The following is a 24597-nucleotide window of genomic DNA, read 5'->3' as shown; positions in this document are numbered from 1 at the left end:
AAAGAAATGTCAAAATTGTTTTGTGTGCAGGAAGTCCAGTCATTAGTACAAGTTACTGCTGTTTCTCGTTTTACGATACATTTTACAAGGTACTGAAGTTAAAACTTCATTTAAATTTCAAAAATACATTTTTCCAATGAATCTTTATTCACCTTGTAATAGCCAAATCTAAGACTGAAGGCAGCGCTTCCAACTTGAGGGGTTTTACCTCAAAAACCTGTAGTAGTCCAAACCTTTTAAGTTCCGAAATTGCAGAAGGAAGCATTTTTCTGCTGCCTTCGCTCTCCTGCGACCTCGCAGTGAGTGGGATTGGCAAAATTATCCAAATAAACAAAAATCCCTTTTGGCAGGTTTGGGTTGGGTTTTAGCTTTGGTTCATCACATGACTGACCACATACCCATGTAGGTCAGAAGAGGAAAAATGATGGTGTAAAAACAGGGAAAAATGGGGAAGATCAGAAGTGCTGCTTCTGGGGGTGATGTTGGCAGTCCTGACTTGTTTGAAGCACTGGCCTTTATATGTTTTCCTGAAAACACCTGTGGCTCGCTGAGCCTGTTTTCCTCTTGAGTCCTTTCTTTTAACTAGGTAGAGGTGTCTATTCTAGATTTCCTGAAATATACCCCAATATTAACTGTGCAATTTCAGTCAAAAGTTGTGTAAAATCATAAATGCTTCCATAAATAATTGGGTGGAAAAATCAAATGCAAGAAAAAAAGGCTGAGCTTACAAGCTTGAAGCAGATACTTCTAATCCATCCTAGTTTTTATATCTTTCCTGATGGCGGAAAAATGACAAGCATGTTCCTTAACTTGCCGCGTGTGCCGTCTGACTCCTCATGACTTGGACGGCCACCACCTCACCCTTCAGGCACTCCACCTTTCTGCCACTGCAGAAATTAATTAACAGTAGAAATTAATGTCTGTCTTCTGTGCAGGAAGTCCAGTCATTAGTGCAGGTTACTGTTATTTCTCATTTTATGATGCATTTTACAAGGTATGGCAGCTTTTGGTCTGTCTCCTTGAGAAAAATGGCCATAGCTTTTACTGTGAGTTTCTCTTTCAAAAAAAAAATAAATCTTTTTAAGTTCTTTAGGTTTATATTCAAATTAAAACTAAGGGCAGTGTTTCCTTTTCAACATTGTTTTTCAAAAACTATTTCTTAGTAAGACTGAAAATGGAAAAATGAGTATGTGTGTGCAGAGGAATGTGGAGGGCATAAGGGTGCACATTCCAGATCGCCTGTGCTGCTGCGGTGATGCAAAGCAGCTGCAAGTCGAGTTAACTGGCCCTTGTGCGGCGCAGGCAGCCTGCTCATGCCTCTGGTCCCAAAAATATTACTTGGTTTGATACTACATGCCTTCAGATCTTCAGACATGCGATGTTGTGCTCACTGTGGGTGCATTATTCAGAACTTATATATGAGTATGTCTGTGTAAAATATGCAGATGCGTATGAAATTCTTGCTTAAGAAATAAATTAAATCTGTTAAATGTTTTTAATTTGGATTTTCAAGCATGGAACTAGTGAAAAAGCTAGATTTTCTTTCTCATACTGTTTATCAGCAATACATAGCCTGAGTCAAATATCAGTGGTGAGAGAGTTTCTGGGGGCTGGTTCTGCTCTCTTGAGTCTTGGAAATGTGATTCTGGAGTCCAGGAGAGGAAATAAGTGGCAGCTGATCAAATACTGGCATCAACCACCTAATCATGGGAAAATGCTTTTTGACGGGATTCGGAACAAGGTTACCATGGATAGTGTAGTAGAAACTACTACAGAAAAGGTCTTATCTTTACAGTTTGTTTTTGTCTTTATCTTTACAGTAAAAGTGATATTTTGTTGTCACCGTGTTAACTGAATGGCAAAGTTTGGTAATTTCTGTTTGATCTCCCTTCAGAGAGGCACTGTGACACTGGTGCATGTTCAGATTAACAGCACTGAACAACCACCGGAGTTGCTTTTTATTTATGGGCTATGACAAATATAAATAGAAAGCGGATTTATGTCCTCTTGCTTCTTGAACGTGTCCTGTTGTTCCCCTAAGCTCTTGAAATCCTCCTGTAACAAAAGTCTGACCTGTAAACTGAGGAAAAAGGTCATGCAATTATATTATGTTGCTTTTAACAAATTGTATTTTATTTTGCTTCAGCGGATAAAAAAAATGTTTACCTTGAGTTGTATAATCATTTCAACTCCCAGTTTAATCGGACTAGGAGGGTGATGGGACTTGAGAGTCGATGAGCCACCGGCAGCTCTGCTGCACGTCCCCATCCACTCATGCTCCTCCTCTTCTGCAACGCCATGAAGGCTTTCTGGGGTTACGAAATGCCAGACAGGAATTTAAATACTCGGCCTGCAGCAAAATGAACATTGTGGTTGTTATATCTGGGCAGTTAATATCCAATAAGTAATGATAATAAATCCATGAAATTTTGTGTATAACGTTGCTGCCAAAATAAAGTGGGATTCTGTGTGGAAAAAGGATATCCAGAGCAGAAGCAAAACCCAGCTCATTGTAAACACACCAGGATACTGTTCTCTCCCAAATACCGAACAACTGGCACATAAATGGCATGAGTAGCAAGAAGCTGCAGAGTGTATATATATATTTTTATATATATATAAATTAATGTGTGTTTTTAATATGTCTGTCAGAAGGGAAGAGTGATGCATGTTTAGAAACTATATTTGAGAGAACGAGTAAGGATTCCTGCCTCAGTGACCACAGAAGAGGTGGACAGGAAAGTGCTAAACCAACACTTCAGCAATCCCAAATGGCCATTCTGAGGTTGCCACCCAGCTCAGGCTCCTTTTGGTTTCCTTGGGCCTTAAGGCCTTTCGCATCTTCTCACAGGAGCTGTCATGCTGTCACGACTAGCAACAATTTCTGCTTTTGCTCTGACAGCATTTTTATAAACAGAGTCCATAGAGTGGCTTCATGTAGCAAAAAAATGTCTGGATGGCATCCTGACAAAATCTGGAAGACTGGTAACCCTCCCAGTGACTACAACCCTGTAAGCCTCACCTCAGGCATTACACTACTTGGAAGTGAAAAATTACATGGTAAGTGCAAGAGGAATACAGTGCAACCAAGATGCATCAGGGGGATAAATGAAGGGATTTCTCTAAACCAAGGAAATGCAATACTTGCCCATGTGGACTTATAGTACGATATTTTGCATGGTGCCGCACGGAAAATGATTGCTTCTTCTGGAGGATATAGATGGAGAAGTAAAAATGTTGTTTTAGCTGACGGCTAATGCGTGCTGGCAGAGCAAGTTCTGTATGTTGCGGTCTCCAGTTACTCTATAGGGTCCATAATACCAAGAACAACTGCTGTACTGCTTTACAGAACAGTTAAATACTTGTAGTACGACCTTCGTGCACTTGCTTCTGGTGTCACTTATCTTCAGTTAATTAACTTCATAAATTAGATTTATATAATGCAAATGGTATTGCTTCTGTTTTCAGAAAATTTGCCACATGGCTTCAGCCCTCACCTAGTCCATAATCAGAAATGGCCAGAAGGGATCATGTTTTAAAACGTCCTCATTTTCACAAGTCAACAATTTCCTAAATATTAACATATTTGTGAGGTTGGAATGTGTGACAGCACGTTAAAGTGTGTTACCCAAAAGCCTATACACAACTTAGTCTTCTTTCTCCTTAATAATTAATAATAATAATTTAAAAATTACTTTTGTTATGCCAGTGTAAAAATAACCAAATCATTTGGCTTTTTCTATGTTTGTTATTGCTTCTGAACAATGACGAAGCCCATCTGATGCCTTAAATTTTTGCTTTTTTTCCCCTATTAAATTTCATTTTGTAGTTATAGTGTTAAAGGTAAAGCTACAGCATCTCTGTATTTGTTCAACTGCTTACTGGAATTTTACATTTAACTGTGTGGACTCGTTTTTCCCATTCAGAAAAGTTATACTTGAAAAATATGATCTTAAAAGCTGTTATGAGAGATGAACATTATTTAATAGACTCCTTTAAGTCTGTTTTTTGGTTGGTTCGTTGGTCGGTCAGTTTGGTTGTTTTCCAAATCTAAGTAACATGATTCATGGAATACAAGTGTAATTTTATTTCATTTTGTTCTTGCTTGTTGAACTTTTCCAGAATCCACAACAGAATCATTAGAAACTCGCAGAACATCATCGGTGATGTTTGTGTATTACTTTGTATGTAGAGTTGAACTTATTTTCATTAAACCTTTCCCAATGTCGTAAATAAATACTTGGTGCCTCCTAGCATCCTTCTCTTCTTAGGTATTCTCTTGTGAAGCTTTCAGGACAAAGCCAAGTGAACTAAAGTTTATCTCTTGCCAGATAAGTGTTTTGTTCTTAATTTAGAAAAATACAGACAAGATTGCTATCAGACCTTGTGACAAGTATGTGTATTTTAAATCAGTATTTCAGACAATAACTGACAACACCTATTGCTATGAAAGATTGTATTAAAGTGCATCAACATCCCAGCACACAAATTGAAGTTTAAAAAAGATGTCTTGAGATATTTCTGCTAAAAGAATAAAATGTTCTTTTATCAATTTTCTGGCAAGCCCCCCTACCTAATCGCTTGTCTTGTTTTCTTCTTAACCATTACGTTAGCCAACAAGGATGAGCTCATCTGTATTGTGTGCATCACAACTTCTACGAATCTGAAGGACTTTCATTGCTTTACAATATCCTTTTGGACTGAGACTGCACTTTATTTTTGCATTCCATTTGCTACTCAAACTGTTTTGCTTGTCAAAAATCTCCACTACAAATAAGTTACATTTCTATTACTTTATCTTCCATTTCATTAATGTGCACTGGTATCTTTGTACACACTATGGCATTTGTCCTAGCTTTTTGGGAGAGTGGGGGATTATCGTGACAGGCATTATACCCGAGCTGCTTAATTTATATTTGGTCTTTGATTATTTGGCACATTATGAAGTGTTAATTTTTGCACTCATTGAAAGGTGTAAGCAGATTCACAGGAAGTTTAACCAAATCTGTAGAAATATGGCTTTACGCTTGTCTGACAGTATACAGCAGATGTTCTGGATTTTCTAGACTGTGCAAATGTTCAAGTGACTCAAAAGGCTTAAAAACTTGCATCGAAGCATTTGTAAAGGGAATGTGATTTTGGTGCTTTTATTGTAGGTTCTTTAAGCACTTTCACTCCAAACTCTCTGAACAGGAGTGATGACCAAGCTATAAAATCTTTCGTTTAGGTTTTGGGCCCTGATATTCCAAATTTAAAGATAAACACCAAGAAATAAATGTTCTTCAAAACCATTTTTTCCCCACTGTTTTGGGACTATATTCAGTATGTCACAATATCCTGTTCGGAGCTTTCTCAAGTATGTCACAATATCCTGTTTTCCACGTGGATGCATGAACTACAGACCTTCCCTCCTCAAAGATATCCTTCTACTGTTGAAAACAGCAGCTAAAAAGTCTCATGAAAACATCTGGGATTTGCTGTGAACTTTTTTATTTCATTTTGTTTTTTTTAATTCAAAATGAGACCATAAGACTTTAGAAGTCTTGCTACTTTTTTGATAAAAAGTAAATAAGCTGTAATTGATGTGTTCATTTCTCAGAATTTCTAAATCCATGAAATGTATTTATATTTTTGCAAAGTATTTCAGATAGTCTGTGTTTTTTGCTTTGGGAAAAGTATGTGTTTCTCCATTAGGCAATTTTAAAAAAGATTTGGTTCAAATTGGGCCAACTTTCTAGCATTAGTTATTGAATTTCATTGAAAGCAACATCTAATTGACAGGTAATCCACCTGAACTGTAAAACATGAAGTTGCTCTAGTAGTTACTGGTAGATGTTTTGAGACTGTAAACTTTAAACACCTGGTACTCTGGCACCTAGGTGGGCTTTCATTTTGTTTGTGTTTTTTCTCTATATATACACCTTAAATTAAAATGATCCTAAAGACTCAGAGAAAGTTAAATACTTTACCCTGTGTTTTTCTTAGTCATATGATTGCTTTAATTTCAGGACTTGTTTCTGAACAGGTAACCAGAAATTACTTATATAGAAGTCTCCTATGCCACTTAAACTCCTAGCCCATTATATAGTTAATAAAAAAAAGTCTGGATAGGTATTTTTTACCTTGTGCTTTTAGGGAAAAAAAAGAGATGAATTTTTGTGTGATTGAAATTATGAAAACCTCATTTAAAACAAATTAAGGAGTATTTTGCTGAACTGATTTATTTCTCTACAGCAGAACTTAGCTTAACCTTTTATTTCTCTTGCAAGAATGGCTTTGAGTGTAATTTAAACTGTCAAATGACATTTATCAAATGATGGTTTTGCCCTGTAACAGGCAAATGTCTTCCACAAAATTGATTAGCTGCTAACCTCATCCACCCTTTTCAGACCCTTCAAGGTAGATTTCAAAGCGTTGTAAAATAATCACTTCACTTTCAGTTTATACTTCAACACAAGGCGTTTACTGTCCCGGTAGCAATACTGCAGCGTGTTCCACATCTGGGAAGGAGAGGATGTAAATGCCTGCCTATAGCTCTGCCTGTCACCACCCAGCCCGTTGTGCTTTAACCTAAACCCTTACTCCTTGCAAAATGGGAACAGCTTTGGAAATAGCCTTTTATGGGATAATAGAAAGAATAAGATTAGGAAACTTTATCTCCTGGATGATTATGCTCTAGTAGTCAGGAGAATGCTCTGGTAAGACCTGCAGGGTGTTCAGTTATCAAGAAGGTGTCAGAAGAATGAAGGATAGCAGTCTCCTAAATGTGAAATTTTTACCCCAAACAGTTTTCCTCTGTTGTGTTCTTGTTGTCCAGCCTTGCTTTGTAAGAGCAATCCATTACAAGCCGATAGGGTTGCTTTTGTAAGCATTAACCTACCAGTAAATGAATTAACTGTGCCTTGGAAGAAGTCTGTGGTCCTGTCAAAATGGTGGCTCTGTGTCTGAACGAAAAGTACTGTCTGATATTTTTTTCTCTTCAGAGCTCTGTGCAAGTTTCCTTGCCAAAGAAGAAACAGATGCAGAAAGTAAACCATGAGCATAAAAATCTCAGAGCTGCTGATGGTGTTAAAAGTTCAATTCTATTTTTAGACCTCAATAACTTATTTCTTCCATAGTCTCTTCCACTCCCACTTCTTCCAAAATCTGTGTTTAAAACTACACAAATTTCTGAAAAATGCACTTGACTTTCTCTCAGGGTAACAAACCAGTTGTAGCTTTGTTTGTCTCAGCAGCTCAGACTGCTGTGAATTGGCTTTCAGTTCAGAGAGAGAGTTGGGAGATAAACAGAGCTGAAAAGACAGTAGCACTTCCACAGCTTCAGCCTCATCCAGCATGGGGAGGAGCAGGGGTTTTCCAGTGTGAAACTGCCAAGAGCCATCACTGCGATTGAGATGTTTTATCAAGCTGTTCGGTGTGAAAACACCTTATCCCGCCATAGGTTCAGCCAGCGAGTCTGGCTGGGTGGTATGTTATGTTGAAAGGAAACGGTATCTGTGCTGTGTATGAAAACTGAGATATTAAATACAAGAAACCAAATATAGAATAAAGGCTTTAAATAGGAAGAGAGTTTCAAAAGGAACCTCTAGGCATTGCTGTGATGTGCTGCATGTGATTTGTGATGTGTTTGGGATGAAATTTTGGACATTGACGTACATGGCTCCTTTGATTTTGTACATTTTTTTGTTGGATTTTTTTTTTCCATTAATAATACCAGATGTAGTGTGTTACACAGGTTTCTTACTGCAGCATCGTAGTGATAGGCGTCAGCTTGTATCTGTCGGCGAACAGGATCATTGTTCTGGCTCCTCTAGCTAAACATGCAATATATGCTGTAAATTGCCTTTATTATATGCTGCTTAAATATCTCATTGTCTGCTTTGCATACAAGCAATTTATTGCTGCTTATGTTCTGACAGAATGAAAACTAATGTTTAATTATGCATTCCCCTAGTAATGTGGTGTTTAGGGTGAATGTATCTGAATTAAATAAGGGCCATTAATAATGCCTAACAATTTATGATATATTCATTGCTTGATTTCAAATCATATAAATTAGAGAAGCTTATTTGAAATGTCACCAATATAAGATGTCTTTGTGGGAACACCTCTCTGTGTGCTAATTTCAGAATCATTACCAGCTGAGTCTTACTGTTTATTCAATGTCCAGTAGGCTTTTATTATTCCCTTATTTGCAGTTTAATTGCAGCCTCTGTTTTCCTGACAGTGTGAGTTCAATCCTAAACCTGCAGGAGCAAAATGAGTTGCAATCAGTCGGTTTTTGCCTGAAAGCCTCCTTTCACCTCAGCCCCCTCCCACCTACCATGGCCAATCCGCAGCCCTGAGCAGGTCCCTACAGCCACAGGTTTTTTGTACCATGTGTTTAAAGGGGCGATGCCAGTCTAAGACTTTTAAAATTGTTCTTCCTTAAAGCTCCTAAGTCACGGGTGATGTCTCTATCTCACATAACCATCTGATTTCATACCGATATCACAGAAGATACATGAATAAATTACTTAAAGAGAGGTTTCTGGGTCACTTATTAATATCTTGTGTGCATGAGTTTACAAATGTTGTTAATAGACATGAGCTATTATACATAATATGCATGGTTACTGTGCAACAAAAATCTTAGTCATTCATATTTAAAATAATCCATTCTCTGAGGCTATTATATGGGATTTAAATTCCTCAAAGATACAGTAAGCATTGTCTGTTTCAAATAACAAGACAAACTGCAGCAAAATTTTGTATTGGCAACAACAAATCAGGGCAGTTAAAGGATGTAGGCTGCGGGACTAAAAACTTTCTTTCTCAGTATGATGCACACGCATTTATCGTAGAGATGCTATAAATGTGGGTTCTCTTAGAAGTAATTGTAATTAAATGAACGTTTGATCCTGAGAGCTCAGTAACAAGTCAGTCCTCTGTCCAGTGAGCTCTTTCTGCTTCATTCGTGCATTGTGATTATCTCTTGTGGGAAATTATTTCTTGCTTATGATTTTGTTACCTTCAGAAGCACTCCTTAGAGGAAAATGGATATTACTTATTTCTTATGTAATTATTACAGCTATTGTAACACAGTTTGTGTTGTAATTTGGAATACTGAACTTTAATCCTCACAGGCACATTTAATTTGCTTATTGCTAAGGGCGCTAGCTGTATTTAACTGGTAACACAAAGAGATGCACCTAATACTTGCCAAAGGTATCACATGCACCCTACTTAAAATTTTGTGTCACGCTTGACTTTAAAACATAGAGAGAAAGAAGCAAAATTTTCATCTGAGATGAGTTGGAAGGCTCAAAATATCTTCTTTGTGTTTCATATTTAGTTTCTTTCAGATGTGACTGTTTCTTTACACGGTGATGGCAAAGTGGAGAATTGATCCCTCTGACCTTTCCTTTTTCTTTTAGCTTTTCAAGAGCTGTTTGTGGGGGAGTTTTGGATATTGTTTCTTCTCCCTTCCCCCTGCAATGTGGTTCCAGTTTCCACCAAGATCTAATGACATGGGTATTCCTTTCTGTCTTGTGTGCGCTTTCCAATCTGGCCTCATCAAATCTATCCAGAAGATGTACTGTTGCACAAAGAACCAGACCTTATACTTGAAAGGTTTAAATTAATTAATGGCCTGTGCCGCTGGGACATGCCATTACTCAGCTGGTGTGCTATACCAAAGGTCATTTCTACTGTGTGTTCATCACCTGCTTTTTTTTTAACTTCTCCTGCTAGAGAGGAATTCCCTAAAATATTAGAGAAATTGCTTTTACATACCTCAGACTTGAATGAATCTCAAACCCACATCCACCCTCCAAAAATAAACCAACCCTGACCCTCCCTTCCCAAACCAAAAAACTTCAGTTAGCCTGCATTTTTTTCCTGATTTGATGGGGGGGTGTACATTCACATCTTGTAGGGAACTACCTGGGAGAATTATTTTGGAAATTTTTTTAGAATAAAATAATCTCTAATGTATGCAAATATGAGCACATCTGGCTATGTTATTCTGCTATGCAAATGACATTTGTAAGGCCTACAGGAACAATTAAAACTGTGCTGTTATAGCACAAATTTAAATATCCACAGTGCGAAAACAAATCTATAAGTGTATTCAGGGAAACTTTATATCAGTAAATTAAGAAAGTGAATGCATGTGAAAACTTGCTCAACACAATTTTGATAATCTAAAATCAAAATTTTGAAGCAAACTTGCAAATTGTAGGTGGGTCATTTGAAGATGTGTGAATTCAGCATTATTGACAGTATTCAATGGAAGATATTCTTGGGATCACTTCTGGCTAGGATGGAAATGCATGTAGGTCTCTGTTACCCTCTTTCACACTGGAATTTGTTGTAAAAGCTGGCAGTCTTAAGAGAGTAGGTAATTCTGTGTAAGCAAATCTAAAATTTCATATCTCTATAATTATATCTACTTGTCTCTAGTTTTATTTGTACAACAGCTAGACTAGTTCTGCACACTCATGAACCTGCCCTGTGGTTTCGGGGTGAGATTGATGTACAGCGATATCAATTGTAGTAAAAAGCATGTATGTTAAACGTAGTGATTTTTGATCAATGTTTTGTTATTTTATGACATTTAATGAGCCCTCAGCAGGATTTATTAGGTTTGTACAGCTGTGTTTTCAAAAAAATTACTGGAGTTTCTTCTTTCTCTCCCTTTGGAAGAAGGAAAGAGCGTTCTCCCTACAGCTCCAAGGAGTAGAGCACATTCAGCCCATCCCAAACATCTTTTTGTTTCCTTTCTCCACTCTGCTATATAACTGCCATGCCTCTATCTAGAGTGTTTCAGAGCTTTCTGAAGAAGCATTCTGTAAAGTAAATTCAACAGATTTTATCCATTTTCATGTGGGCTGCAAGGATCTGAATAGTAAAAATGAGACATGGCAGGGGATATAACTGGGACATGAAAGTACTAAAAAGTGATGAGGCTGCCTGACCTGCCTGCTTGCATTGGTTGCTTTCCTCTGTTTAAGAGCTAAAAGGCTCGTTGCTATTTTCTTATTTTGTTTAACTTCAGTTCTGCAAAATGTCAGACTTGCAGTGAGTGCATTTTTTTTTTCCTCCAGTATTTATAACCTGTAGCCATTTCAGTGAAGGTTTCTCCAAAAGCCCCTCTTGAGCAAGCCAGCATTTACAGGCAACTAACAGCTTCCTCGTTGGAAAACAGTGTTGGATAAGCAGTGCTAAGAGCAGAGGAGCACCCCAGTGTTGTTATATCCATCCATTGTGTGCATTTGTATTCATATAGAGTGGGGTTCCCCCTAAACCCTGTAGAAAACTGCTGAAGCAAAATGTGCTCCGCATGAGCAAAAATATTTGACCGGGTATTCGAGATGCGTGACCAGAGTGTAGAGCACTCACTGTAAGAACATAGGTAAAATGTGTGTCGTGTATTTGGTGACTCTTGTTGTAATGGGGATCTCATTTGTGATTTGAAAGCACTGTTGCAAGCTCACAATTCTCTCTCATGTTTATCATATTTTAGTTAAAATTTACTAAAGTAAAAGTAGATAAATAGATGCAATAATAAAAACTTGCTTACAAACTAGGTAACAGTAAACTTGTCTACGTTTTATCATAAAGATGTGGCCAGAAGTGGATTTCAAATACATATGAAAAATCCTAATCTTGAGAAGACTGACAGTATTGATTTCAAAACTAGAAGTAATAGATGGTCAAAACAAAAGGACAACCTTAGAACTTACTTCTGTGCCTATTTCTAAGCAAAAATTCAGCTATTTAAATAACTTGTCTGACTTGAACAATCAAAAAAATGCCTGAATGCTGTGACTTGCAAAAACTTGGCAGAGGTCTGCACTGTTGGTAGAAACAAGCCTCTCCTTATCGAGCCCAAAGCATGTGCATTCACACGTAAGCAAAATTTCATTTTATTTTCACTATATAGTTCAAGAGACAGACATGTGAGACTAGCTCATAACTCAAATTCTATATTTCAGACAACTATTTACTTTTGCAGTTTATCTTTGGAGAGCATAGCTCAGTTGACAAAACGAGAACAGTGTGTTGGGATTAAAGACCATTTTGCTGGCATCCTCATTGACCTTCCATAAAAAGTACTCTCCAGGTGTGCTTTGAAGCACTTTTTTTTCTGAAACTAGTATAAATATGGAATGCTGTTTCTTCTTTTCCGAAGTGTCTATCTTGTGATTGCTTTTAATCTGGAAAGAATAAATCTGCTTTTGCATTCTCCTTTTACTTACAGTCACTCAGGACATATACACACGAAATAGTAGACTGAATAACATTTTCGTAATTAAGACATATGCACCATCTTTGCAAAGACATTAGCAACTAAATATATTCTGTTTTCTCTAGATCAATGAACTGAGCCATGTTCAAATCCCTGTTATGTTGATGCCAGATGATTTCAAAGCGTACTCAAAGATAAAGGTGGACAATCACCTATTCAACAAGTAAGTACAAGTAACAATTCTTTGTAGAAGTGGATAGTGGCAGTGATGTTTTTTGTGAAGTACTGTGAACTCTTATTTTTCAGTTGATGGGACTGAAGTTTTGATGATTAAGTTAATCCTGCGATAAACATAACCATCTGTGCTGGTCTGAAAAGCAACAGCAGAGGCTGCTGGGTAGTATTTTTCCTCCATGTGGTATATTATTGCCTTATGAGTATCTTCCATATTGAAGGTGATCCTTTATTGGTGTGATTATTTATGGCCGATATAAGCATTTATTTGGGTGTTTTTAAAAACGTAAATTCATGTGCATTTACTTCTTAGTAAGTGAAATATTTGAACAAGAATGAGAATTTAAAGCATATAACCAAGCCAAATAATGTTCAGCTTTTTGTAATCTGTAATAGGAAATCATACCAATCATACAGAAGCTCCAAAAGTATTAGGAGCATTTAATGTAATATCTACATCTCTTAAAAATAAAATGCTCCATGAACAGTATGTACAGACACACAAACCTATTAATGCTGTTTTGTGTATAACCTGAATTTTATTCAAGAATATATTTGGAAAAAGGAAGAATTCTGCTACTTTGGGTCCTCTGTTCTGGGGCAAAGGTTAAAATAACTTTTTTTCACATATAAGTCTGAAATTAACATTAGGATATTAAAATTAGCCCTGTGTTAAACTAGTCCATTTTTCCTGAAGCCTTGGCACTTTCTGGTGTCACAGATGGTATAGTAATTCTTGTGTAGTCCAATCTAAGATTTCACCTTTGAAGTAATTTTAGGGCAATGGGAAAACATCCTTTTCTCCTTTTGAGTCCATGTTCCAAAGTTATCAAAACATAGTTTGTGTTTATTTCATCCAGTTATGTTGTAGCTTGTTAGAGACAAACACGCATAAATTTATTAAACATTATAAAGAAAAAGAGCATGGTGAGACCAAATCTCATTGAATAAAAGAAAGCATTAGAAGAGAGATTGTAAATCTCCTTATCCTCTGCTTCGTGTGAACAGAATTGAGATAGAACACTCTAGAGTTACTTATTTCATATGCAAGTGAATTAAGTTGATTTTGTTTCCTGTCCTTTCAGAGAAAACATGCCAAGTCATTTCAAATTTAAGGAATATTGTCCAATGGTTTTCCGTAATCTAAGAGAGAGGTTTGGGATTGATGATCAAGACTTTCAGGTAAGTTCGCTTTCCAAACACCTAAACTGGTGATGTATACAGATTTTTAAGGTTAGTAATGCTGCAGTTGTGAGCAAACAGGCCAAGGTGCTGAAATAAAGTTGTTTTATTTTTATATAAGTTGGAGGAAAAATATGAGAAAAAGATGACATTCTTTCTACTCCTTCCCCCACCTGCAAGCAGAACATTTCTGTTTTACCTCTTTGCCTGCCCTAGCTGTCTTCTGGTTCCTACCCTTTTCCTGTCTTTAGTCCTCTGTGTTTCCTGTTAGAGTACCTCCCAGTCATAAGCCATGTTATTAAAACTGCGGAGTGATACCTCTTGCAATGAGGAATGAGTTAAAAATGTTTGGACACTACTGACAAGAGATGCTATGTTCAGCTGCGTCACTTAGATAACAGTTGCTTCAGTGGTGTGTCTATGTGAGATGTGGTTTCTGAAAAGACCACAGCCTTTTTTTTTCTTCATGCACTTTTTGTTTAGAAAAGAGTGACCTGTGGCCAACCAACTTCATACTGCTTCATTATGTCTCCGTTTCCTGTTGTTAAGAGGATCTGGATACAAATAGCTTGTGTAGAGCAGATACAGCAAAAAAAGAACTTGCTCTAGATTTGGCAGGGTTGTTCCTTGCAGTCAAAGTTTCTTTATGTCTTTGCAAAAGAAAGTTCTTGAACTCTGCTTCAGTCTGATTTGCCAATACTCACTGACATTTGCTTTTCCATTGACTGCTCCTAATGCACACTATTTCAGTCACAGGGACAGTTTCTTATGCAGTCACAATGTGAGATGTCCTGTCCTAAAGAGCACTTGCTGTATAACCCAGCATCTGCTTCCTGTTGTGCTCTTTTGCTCTTTTAAACTATTTTGGTGTCGGCTGCAATTGTGTTTGGAGCCTGTTACTAAAAGATATTAGAAGATATTTAATAAACAGTTTCAAGTAGCTAAACAAATTGTACCAAATGCATTGGTCATAACACTCCCATTCTTGCTACATAGAGCAGACTGAATACTGCAGCAGAAATCTAAATCTAAGTCCTTCAACTATCCCTTTTACCAGTTTTCCCCTTCTCAATATCAAGCAATATGTGTTAAAAATGCGTAGATGGGTTAAAAAAAAAAGCTTGCAGGAGTGTAGATGGAGATTAGGTTATGGATCTCAATATATGGCCACTGTTAACTTTGGTGAGATGTTTTGCCAGTAGGTGGAGAAGAGGGTTGGGTTGGGTTTGCGTTGGGTTGGTTTCTTTTGGTAGAGCTGACATGATCCTATCACGTGATTTTTCATTATCCTGTTTGCTGAAGAACTATTTAAGAGGAAATACACCAAGACTCAGGCCAACAGTTAAAACAGTTATATCAAATTGCATTTGATCCCTTTGTATGAAGATTTCCTTTTTCTTGACAAAGAAGGAACAGTGTGTCAAGGAGGAAGGACATGTGATTGTTCCTAAATTTAAAATTATGGTATCGGCTCATGCTTGAGATCTTTTAGAAGATGGAGTGATGACGTTCCTAGGCAGTTATATTTCATAAATATATTAGAAGGCAAGATGCTGTCATTAGTTAAAACTGGCAAACTTAGCATAGTCAGAAATGCTGCATTCCACAGCACGTTTCCATCTCCACTACTGTTCTACAACAGAAATTCCTGTTGTAACTATGTTATACTGCTGTTTGGATTTATTAATGATAACAGTGATAAAACAATGTTAAAGGATTGTCACTAAATAAAATGTCTGTATTTTCAGATTAAAGACAAAAATACTTGTTTGTAGCTATGTGGTTTCAGTTTTTTGACAATGTAACCAAACAACAATCCAAAAGAAGAAAATGCAACCACATCCTGGTTTTTGATTCAACAAAATGATGTAGTAGTTGGAAAAAATTCTTCAATGCTGTTTAGTATTTCAAGTATATTTAGCAAAAAACAGAAGATAGTTAATACTAATTTTGACCCAAGGGAAGGCAATGTCTGCATTCACTGTTCTTTTTTTCCTCAGTCTAAGCGGTTTGTCACTCTGAATTCTTATTCTACTGGACTGTTCTGATATTTTTTTTAAAATGCTCAAAGTAGTAATGTATTTTGAACACACTTTTTAAATTAAATTATTTTTACGGAAATAGCCATAAATGAAAATTCAAGTCACTCCATGTGTAAGATAGGGATTATCCCTATTAAAAGTAGAAGTTGCTTTCATTTTAATGTCACGTTCTTTGTGATTCAAAAAGGGAATCTAATTTGACAAAGGGAGACTCACTATATGGTTTTTTTTTTTCAGATAATCTTTGTCTTCAAGGAGGTTATTCCAATGAATGTTGGTTAAAATGCTTGTCTTATACTCAGAGCCAAATATGAATTGGAAAAAGCCTGTGCAGTATTGAACTGAGTGAAAGCTTATGCAAGAGATAGCAAATAACTTTCTCTAGATAGTTTTTCTTATATAATGATTTTCAGGAGCAGAGTCCTAATCAATTGTGAACAATGTCATTCCCATTATTAAGCAAGATAGGATTGGTTTAGATAAATAAACCCAATTACCTGGTTCATTAGTCAGACACATCAGTTTAAATCAGGAAGAACATTCATTTTAAATGTTTTTGTTTTCAGAATGTTCTGCAGATATCCTTGATGAGTTGTTCCAGAGGGCAGACAGTGCTTACTCATAAGGAAAGACTAAAAAAACCTTACCTCATGAAAAGAATTTGGTAGTGTACGCTCTAATTACTGGGCTATACTAATTTTAATTTTTGACATTGTATTGTTCACCTTGTACAGTAATTTTGTGGACTGCTTAACACATAGGCTTAATTCATATATGGAATGGTTAATATAGGGGTCTTCTCTTACAGACATCTCTTATCCCTGAAGAGAGGTTTAAATCTCATAAAGTACAGGTTTTTTCCTTCAAATAGTCTGACTTCAGAGTCAGGGGAATTCCTTAAGTTATATATGGTTCATGCCTTACAGGAAGCCGTTTCTAGTAATGGCAATTACAATTCCTATAATGGACTCCTTAGCTTCACATGATGAAAACCAACTCCTTTTTTTGAGATATCTTTGGTAATCTGTCCTATATCTGTCTGTCTTTCATAGCTGGTTGGGCATCTCTGAGACTTTTTGATACGTACTGAACTAGGATTAAGGTTTCATGGAGATACATGTGTGGTTGCTAATATTGAGTGGGGGTTTTTTAGTGATTCATTCTTTATTATGGACAGCAGTGTGGAAAATGTAGTATGAAGTTAGTTAAACCTTGAGTTTTATTCAAAGGTTGCCTATAGAAACTTGTTATGACAAATTAAGTCTTCAATCTTGTTAAGAAACTTTGTTCTTATGTCAAAAAAATCTTTTATTAGACCCCAGTCTTCCTTCTTGGTGATTACATATTGCTAAGATATTTATTGCATCAAATTAAAAAATGGTCTGGCTGTTTTTTCTTAGAAAGGGGAACACAGGTGATGATTAGTCAGTATGAATCAAAATTGCATTTGAATAATGGGAAAACCACTTATATAGATTATAAATTATCAAAGGGAAAGGGATTGTTATGTTTTGTGCTATTGGATGTTACAAGTAAGTACATATGGATCTCAGATTGAAGATAATTTTTTAAAGTGTCAAAGTAATTCCACAATCCAGAGCATTAAATAATGACAAATTTTGCCTTGATAGGGTAAGTTATCTTGATATTATATTTTTTTTTTAGTGTCTTCTATTTCATTGAAAAAGAATCCCAAAATTAAGATCCTCCTGACATTGACAGGAAAATACTTGAGAGCTCCTAGCAGAAAAGAAAAAAAAAAAAAAAGGAACTGGAAAACAGATGTAGTAAAGTAGATCCCTCACTACAGTCCTAAACTAATTTTTTATTTCAGCATTCCCCCATAGCTTTAGATATTGGTTTTACAAAGGTTATTCTACAGAAAGGACTCTTTTTCCCAAAATATATGGGATAGCTCTGGTACCTTTGGAGTTTCTTTTCACCTTGGTTGGCATAGTTTCTTATCTTACAAAATCCAAGAGTACAGTTCTGTCAGAAGAATTAGAGGAATAGCTTCTGTAAACTGCAAAATTATAAGAGATTAACAGGCAAGCAGCTAGCTTAATGCTCCCCAACAAACTCTAGAAAAATAGGGTCTACTACAGTTACAAATGCTTCTGCTGCTGTTACTCTGGAAAGGGAAACGTACTTTATTATGCTCCAACACATCTGTTCTTGCTTAAAGCTATTGCTGAATCCCACATCTAGATTCTGCTAGGCAAAAGAGGGAGACTGGATTCTTGCCCATTAAAATAGAATTGCTCATACCAGAGGGCACCAGTGTCCCAGTGTACCTAATGAGCCTTTGCTGGGGACAAGGGAGAGCACAACTGATTTTTTCTTAAAGTTGTAGTACTTAGTGTAATAGGAGACATGCTCAGATCTGACTTTGCCTGTCTGCAGGAGCAGTTTGTAGAGGTTCTCTGTACAGGACAAAGAATTCATAAAGAACTTTTAGCAGATGACCTAGAAGTTCTTTTTAATTTAGAGATGCTTGTTACTTCTCTATGTGCTTTTTTCCATATAAAAGATTGAAATCTAAAATGAAAATTGGTAATTCCTGCTTTTAAGCAATTTCCCTAATAACAAACCGTATGAACTCAGTATCTTTCACTTCTCCTGATATGGATGTCTCCTTACATTTCGGGATCTCTCACAGCTTTCTATACAGAAGGATTTATAGTGCAGACTCTAATATGGCATCAGGCAAATAATGCAAATTCTAGGTTCCTTTTTCAGAAGGCAACCTTTAATATAATTTTCTTTTTAAGTATCTAAACTTAAGATCACCAAAATTCTTGTCAACCTGTTAATATTTTTGCTCATTTTGTGTGACTTATCCAATCCTAAGACATCATATTAAGAGCTTAAAAATAATTTTACAATCCAAGATGATATGTTTCTTCACACAAACTAATATTAATCAGAGCGCTCTGCTGGTGCTTCTGCACTGAAATTCATGCCTTCATTTATTGGCCCTTGGTTTGGGAAGGAACAAGCCACCTCTAGCACCAAACTACAGGCAACCAGGTCAGCAATAAATATCTATCTCAGCAACAGCTATGTTAGGAGGTGGATCTTCTTCCTAAGACATGATCTTTTCATTAAATATTTAATAAAATGCATAAAAAAATCATGGAAGCAAAAACTGTCTTGAAAAGAAAATTACTGGGTTGGTCATTTTAGCATGGTAAGTCTGTCAGTGCATGAGAAGTTCTTGAGCTCATCTGTCAGATGAGATACCTGTAGTGGTGTATACAGTTTGTGGATCCCGAACGGACATTGGCACCAAGATGTTCAGAACTGCTGATGTCTTGTTTGACATGGATATAGGCAGTAGGGTGTTGAGCCAGCTGTACTAATAGAAACTGTGGAGTTTCTGGTCTTTCCAGCATGTAAAAAATGAAGCTTGCAATCTGAAAATTATGTTCTAGGATTTGGTGCCTTGTGAGCCCAAATAAGAACTTAGTGACTGTGGGACTTAACCTTAATATGTATGGCAACAGAAATGTTAACCTCCAGTTTCTCTTAGTTTTCCCTAGAGAAAACATTTAATTTGCCTTGCTTTCAGCAGTTCCTTGCCTAAACTAAGTATCTTTCACAACAGGGTATTCAAACTAGAAGTAAGTAATTTAGCATGTGCTGGCAATATCAAAACAATGAGCTGCTAGGCGCTCCCTGAGCTCTTACGGAGATAGCCATTGAAAGTGAGGCATCAAGCCAGGCTTTGCAGGGCTGAAGGGGAAAGGCTCCCAGAAAAAGAGCCCTACCTCTTTCCAAAGCAAGTGCATGCCTTAAGCTGACAGCTCCAAATCCAGACCTACAGTCTCAATAGGATAACTTGATTTAGGAAAGAATCACATGTTTTATTCATTAAATTCTCATTCGACCAAGTCAAGAAACCCATAACCTTTCTCCTGAAAGTATAGCTCAGTGCAAAAAAAGAAAAACTTGGTGTTTTGCCTTTCTCTGTCAAAGTTTTTCATGTCTTTCACCACAGTAATCACTCCCTGAATACAATTTGCTTATAAATGTTCATAGGTGTTCAGAGTGTGTACATCCACATCTTAACAAGGTTATAGAAGGGACTCGATATTTCTGACGGCTGCACCACAGGACCAGTGGTGTCCTGTTTTCATCTTTTGGAGGTCTCGTGACATTCACCATAGGTCTTTTGAGAGCCCTGCTTTTGAGCTGACAAGAAATCGTCATGGAGTATTGTGCAGACAGCTGCCAAAGGCAAAGGGAGGTCTTACCACTGAATGTGCTTTGCCTTTCTTCTCTCTGGAAATCACTGGCAAAAAACTGTCCCGAACACCATCCCAGAAGTGGGCTGCTTGTTTCAAATTACAGCAAAATAAACCTTGAAGCATCTATGTCCAGTTGTATGACACTGTGTCTCTCTGATATGCTTCTTAATCAGTAATCCAGGTCTAATTCATCCATATCCATGATTCCTGAGGTCTTGTAAAAAAAAAAAAAAAGAGGTTGGGGGAGCTGCCAGCTTGTCTTCATGAGAAGCTGTGAATGGGCCAGGCAGCACCGCTGTAGCTGCTGTCACAGAAGAACAGCCAGACCGTGTGTGCGTAGTTCTCTAACAGCGATGAACCACTGCCAGGCTTTTCCACTGACCTATGATTTCAGTCATCACAGAGCATCATCTGTGCACTTGTTTTTGCCTATTCATTCATGCACAGCTTGCCCAGAGGCACTCATAAATAGCCTAGGATGTGATCCGATTTGTCTTTAGGGTACGTTGGGCTTGTGAAGCTCGTTTTAGCATTCCATGGACTCTCGGATGAGATCACAGTACCAGAAACCATTGTTTGCCTTTGCCCAGACATCGCAAAATGGGAAAGATTTAAATCAATGAGAAGCTGTTAAGCCAGTCCGTTTGAAAGATTACTGTTCTTCTCAAGCTCTCCGTGCTTTATCACCAGAATTTTCCTCTTACCATTTTTTTCTTTTTGGGGAAAAACTCTGACTCAATGACAATTTTTATTAGGCTCCCTTTTCAGATTAGTTATGTGAAGCATTTGTATTACATGCAACACACAGTTCACATATTCAAAGTTTCTAAAATATAATCTTGTCTGCTAAAGTAGCAGTTAGAAAACAATGACATTTACATTAGATGTGTAAGCGATTATAAAGAGCTAATTAAACTGACCTTTAAATGTCTTCACCCTCTCAGAGGCTGTGGCTAATCCTTGGCCTCCCACTGCGGAGGTAAATATCCGTGCTGTGAACGTTTTAAGCAAAGTGGGCAGAGGAGGAAGAGCCTCACCAGCAGTTCGTCTTTGAAGAGGAGGGCAATACTTTGCCAGTTATAAATATAGCTTTCAATTACAGAGGGAGGGGAGACGACAAGCGCTTCCTGTACTTTAGTGGCTTTGCTCCATGTGTTTTCTCACAAAAATGGTTTCAGTTCAAAAAAACAACTCCAAACAGCTTAACTTGTTGCTCTTTGAAACAACCAAAGTCTCTCTGGAAATCAGTTTACGTTTTTTGATATCTGGTGTTGGTATAACTAGCATTATCAATAATATCATTAGTGTTACTTAATTACAATAGGCTGCTATTTTTATTGACCGATGTGCAAGGTAGAAACAGACTTCCAAAGGATAAAGCATTAGGTGGTGTTTTAGCTGGCTTCTAAGGACTCTTGAGGATGACTCTTACAAAGTATTTGGCTTGATATTTTGTGACTTTGATTTTTAAAATGCTAATAATTGTGGGGCTCTATAATAAAAAATAAAAATTATGTGAATAATAGATGATGAAATGACAGCAATCAGAATTTAATTGTCAATGAGCAATTGACATTTCATGTAGTGAAAACTTGCAGAATATGCAAAATCCATCCAAATGGCAAAGTGGGATAAAGACAAGGATTTTGTACAAAACCCACTTTGATCGCCTGGCATTCTGAGCCTGTCCAAATGAGATGCCTTTTCATATGGTCAGATGAATATGGATAAAAAAGAGTGCAGAACCACAGAGGGGAAGGCTGCATTCACGGAGGCAGTAGCTCTGAGAAGGAATAAGAGGTCAAGGAGGACAAGAATTTAGCACTAGTGTGAGCTCCTGACTAGTAGGAGTAACTGCACCCTTGGGTGGATAAATTGGAAGGTAGGAAATAAGACCAGAAAGAGCTCTGACCTTTTTTTAACATCTGTTTATTTTATACCTGAAGCTAATACTATATATGGGTTTGGTGCTAGTCATCTTAAAAAAGGAAGTTGAAACTTGGGATATAGAAAAAATACAGAAAAATGGCATCAACGGAATTTAAGGACATAGAGAATGCCTTGTGGTGGGAGTGACAGAGTTTGACCTGCTGCACTGGCAAGAATTAGAACTGAGAAGTAAGTAGTATATGAGTATCCTTGCAGAAAAACAATACTAGGTACTTTAGGAAAGAATGAATAGGAACGACCAGAAAAGGAAATAATTCAAATTCAGAATTAGACTCACCTTTTCAGCAACACAAATGGTTAAATGCTAGAAAAACTACAATGGTCAGTCTTGGTCTTCTGAAGTTGGAAAAATCAAAACTGTCTTTCTGGAAGTTGTACCTTGACCAAAAACAGAGATTGGGGTTCAGTTTAGGAATGGCTGGCTGAAATGGCTTCTGATGGGTAACAGTTGTGTTGGATTCTAGTTTATGAAATTCTGTTGAAGGCTCCAGAAAAGCTCCTGTGAACTTCAAGGAATTGTGGATCAGGTCCTAAGAGCACTTGTGGAAAAAAACTTTTCCTTACCCAGTATATTTTTACTGTAGGAAATAAAACTCTGTGCAGATTGCTGAGAGTTTGAGAAAGAAATGCTGAGGGAAGAGCGTGAGTCTATAGTAAAACTAAATAACCTTCCAGTTGGTTTGCTAAAGAATGTGCTGTTCTTGGGTGAAATGATGACATGTAATTTGGGTGGGATGATTACCTTTTTGTATCAAGAACTCTTTGGGAAATGAAATACTAGTAAGTGGTGCCGCTTTCACCCATTTATATTTAAAGCTGTGTCTTTATTATTTTATCAGAAATTAATTATGTGGTATGGGACAAATTCATTGTGATTTGTAGCCTCTCAGCACTGAAGACCAGATGAGTATTTCTGGTTGCCTGCTACTCAGTGCAATATAGGTGATATTTTTTTATATTGATTTACGTAAGGACAGTGAGACTTCCAGACAGTGATTTCTCAGAGGGAAACTATTTGGGAGAGAGGGGGAGGTATGTGAAAGAGAAATTTATCTAGTAGAGGTATCTCTGACCTTGGCATGTTAAATGTGTCTTCAGTTGTATAAGTAATTAAACAAGTAATTTAGCGTAGTCTTTAAATGACCTCAAAAGTATTCACACTTTAAAAGTACAAAACCTTTTCTTTCTCCTGAGACCAAAAAAACAGCAGGCACAAGATTAAAACTTCGCAAATGAGAAGTGAATGGGGAATTGGCAGAACACGCACACTCGGAGCAGGAGACTTGCAGTGAGTTGCTAAGTGAAGCTGTTAAGTGGAACAGGGTATGTGTGGCTGACAGATGTTTTAATTGTGCCAGAGGACCGAGGCACACCGTGGCGGAGTTGGAGAAGTCTGGGAAAATGTGAAGGGCACAGGGCACTGGGACCCTCTTTTCTTTGAGTTTTGTGCTCACTGATGCTGTAGTATAAGCAGGTGATATTTTTTTAACTTACTATGACTAATGCTCCAACATTGTACAGCTAGATATGTGCTGCACTGGTTCCTGACACAATATGGAAGTGCTGTGTAGTAGCAGTAACTGATGGTAAAAGGGTTGTTTAGACCATTAAACCCCGTATCTTTTGTAGGATGAGAGTTGGGTGGGTTTCTGTCTATATCTGAAGGATATCCTCCCTGTTCTGGCTTTGTGGCTCATAGATCCATGCTAAGTGAGGAGTGGCTTGTTTCCCATCTGTTCTTGTTCTGCTTAGTCTTCCCTTAATTAAGAAGCAGAGCCAAGAGGGAATTCAGTCTGGTATTTGCTCATGATCTATCTGTCTCTCCTTTCCCCCTTCCTCAACTGTACTTATATTTTCCCTTTTGGAAAAGGCAGATACTTGAGTGTCATTCTTTATTTCCTTCCCAGTCCACTGTAGACAACTCGCCTAAGAAGGAGATAGAGTTGCTGGGGGCAGTGGTGGGTCTCTCTTAGCTGAGTTTAGTGCTGAATGAGGAAGCCGAGGAAGAAGCCCTACACTGCTCTTCCTTCACGCAGGTGAAGCATTTGTGCACAGATGTCTATAGTACAACTTCTCTTACTCACTTTTTGTACAAATCATCACTGAAACCTATATGCGTGTTCTGGCAAAAGTCATCGATCACAGGAGTGTTTTACTTCATTTGACAGTAAGAGACAAGTCTATACAGTGCATCCAACAGCCTGAACTACAGAGCAGTACAATTCAATTAAATGCATGTTTTCAGTCTGTCTGATGAGCACTACTACATGTTTCTTATTATTGTTTACATTAAGATAAATGTGATTGACTTAAAAACGTGGTTTAGATAACCCCAGAACAAGTCAAACTTTTTTACTTATCTAGATATGTCTAAAATCTAGTTTTAAAAGTGAAAAATCCACAAACTGTCCACAGTCTTTGTGGTATAAAGTGCGTATTGGATGTCACACATGGTGTTACTAGGATTTTTGTCTGAGATTTCTTACCAGTTACAGGTTTACTAGTGGCTGTGCTTTAGAGGCTTAAGTGCAGGACTTTCTTAGCCATTTTGTGTGTTAACTTACGAGAAACATTTTCCAACAAAGAAACTCTTCACTTCTAGTATATGCACTATTAATTTGTTAGTATTTGGCAGAATTGAATGGGGTGCAAAATGCTTTGATTTATACTTAACAGTGTTGGGTCAAACAGGTAAGTTAGCTTCAGC

The 24597-nt window shown here is 37.2% G+C and overlaps 1 protein-coding gene across 2 annotated transcripts in view; it reads left to right on the top strand.

Moving 5' to 3' along the window:
• Window positions 1–24597, top strand: part of PIP4K2A (phosphatidylinositol-5-phosphate 4-kinase type 2 alpha) — a 116762-nt gene that overhangs the window by 53150 nt on the left and 39015 nt on the right. For both annotated transcript variants that reach the window (XM_068405552.1, XM_068405551.1), the window contains 2 exons: window positions 12358–12455; window positions 13552–13648. In XM_068405552.1, coding sequence (XP_068261653.1) covers window positions 12358–12455; window positions 13552–13648 — 195 coding nt within the window. The remainder of the gene's footprint in view (window positions 1–12357; window positions 12456–13551; window positions 13649–24597) is intronic.

The sequence above is a fragment of the Nyctibius grandis genome, chromosome 7 (assembly GCF_013368605.1).
Source record: "Nyctibius grandis isolate bNycGra1 chromosome 7, bNycGra1.pri, whole genome shotgun sequence".
NCBI lineage: Eukaryota > Metazoa > Chordata > Aves > Nyctibiiformes > Nyctibiidae > Nyctibius > Nyctibius grandis.
This window is presented reverse-complemented; position numbering and strand designations above follow the sequence as displayed.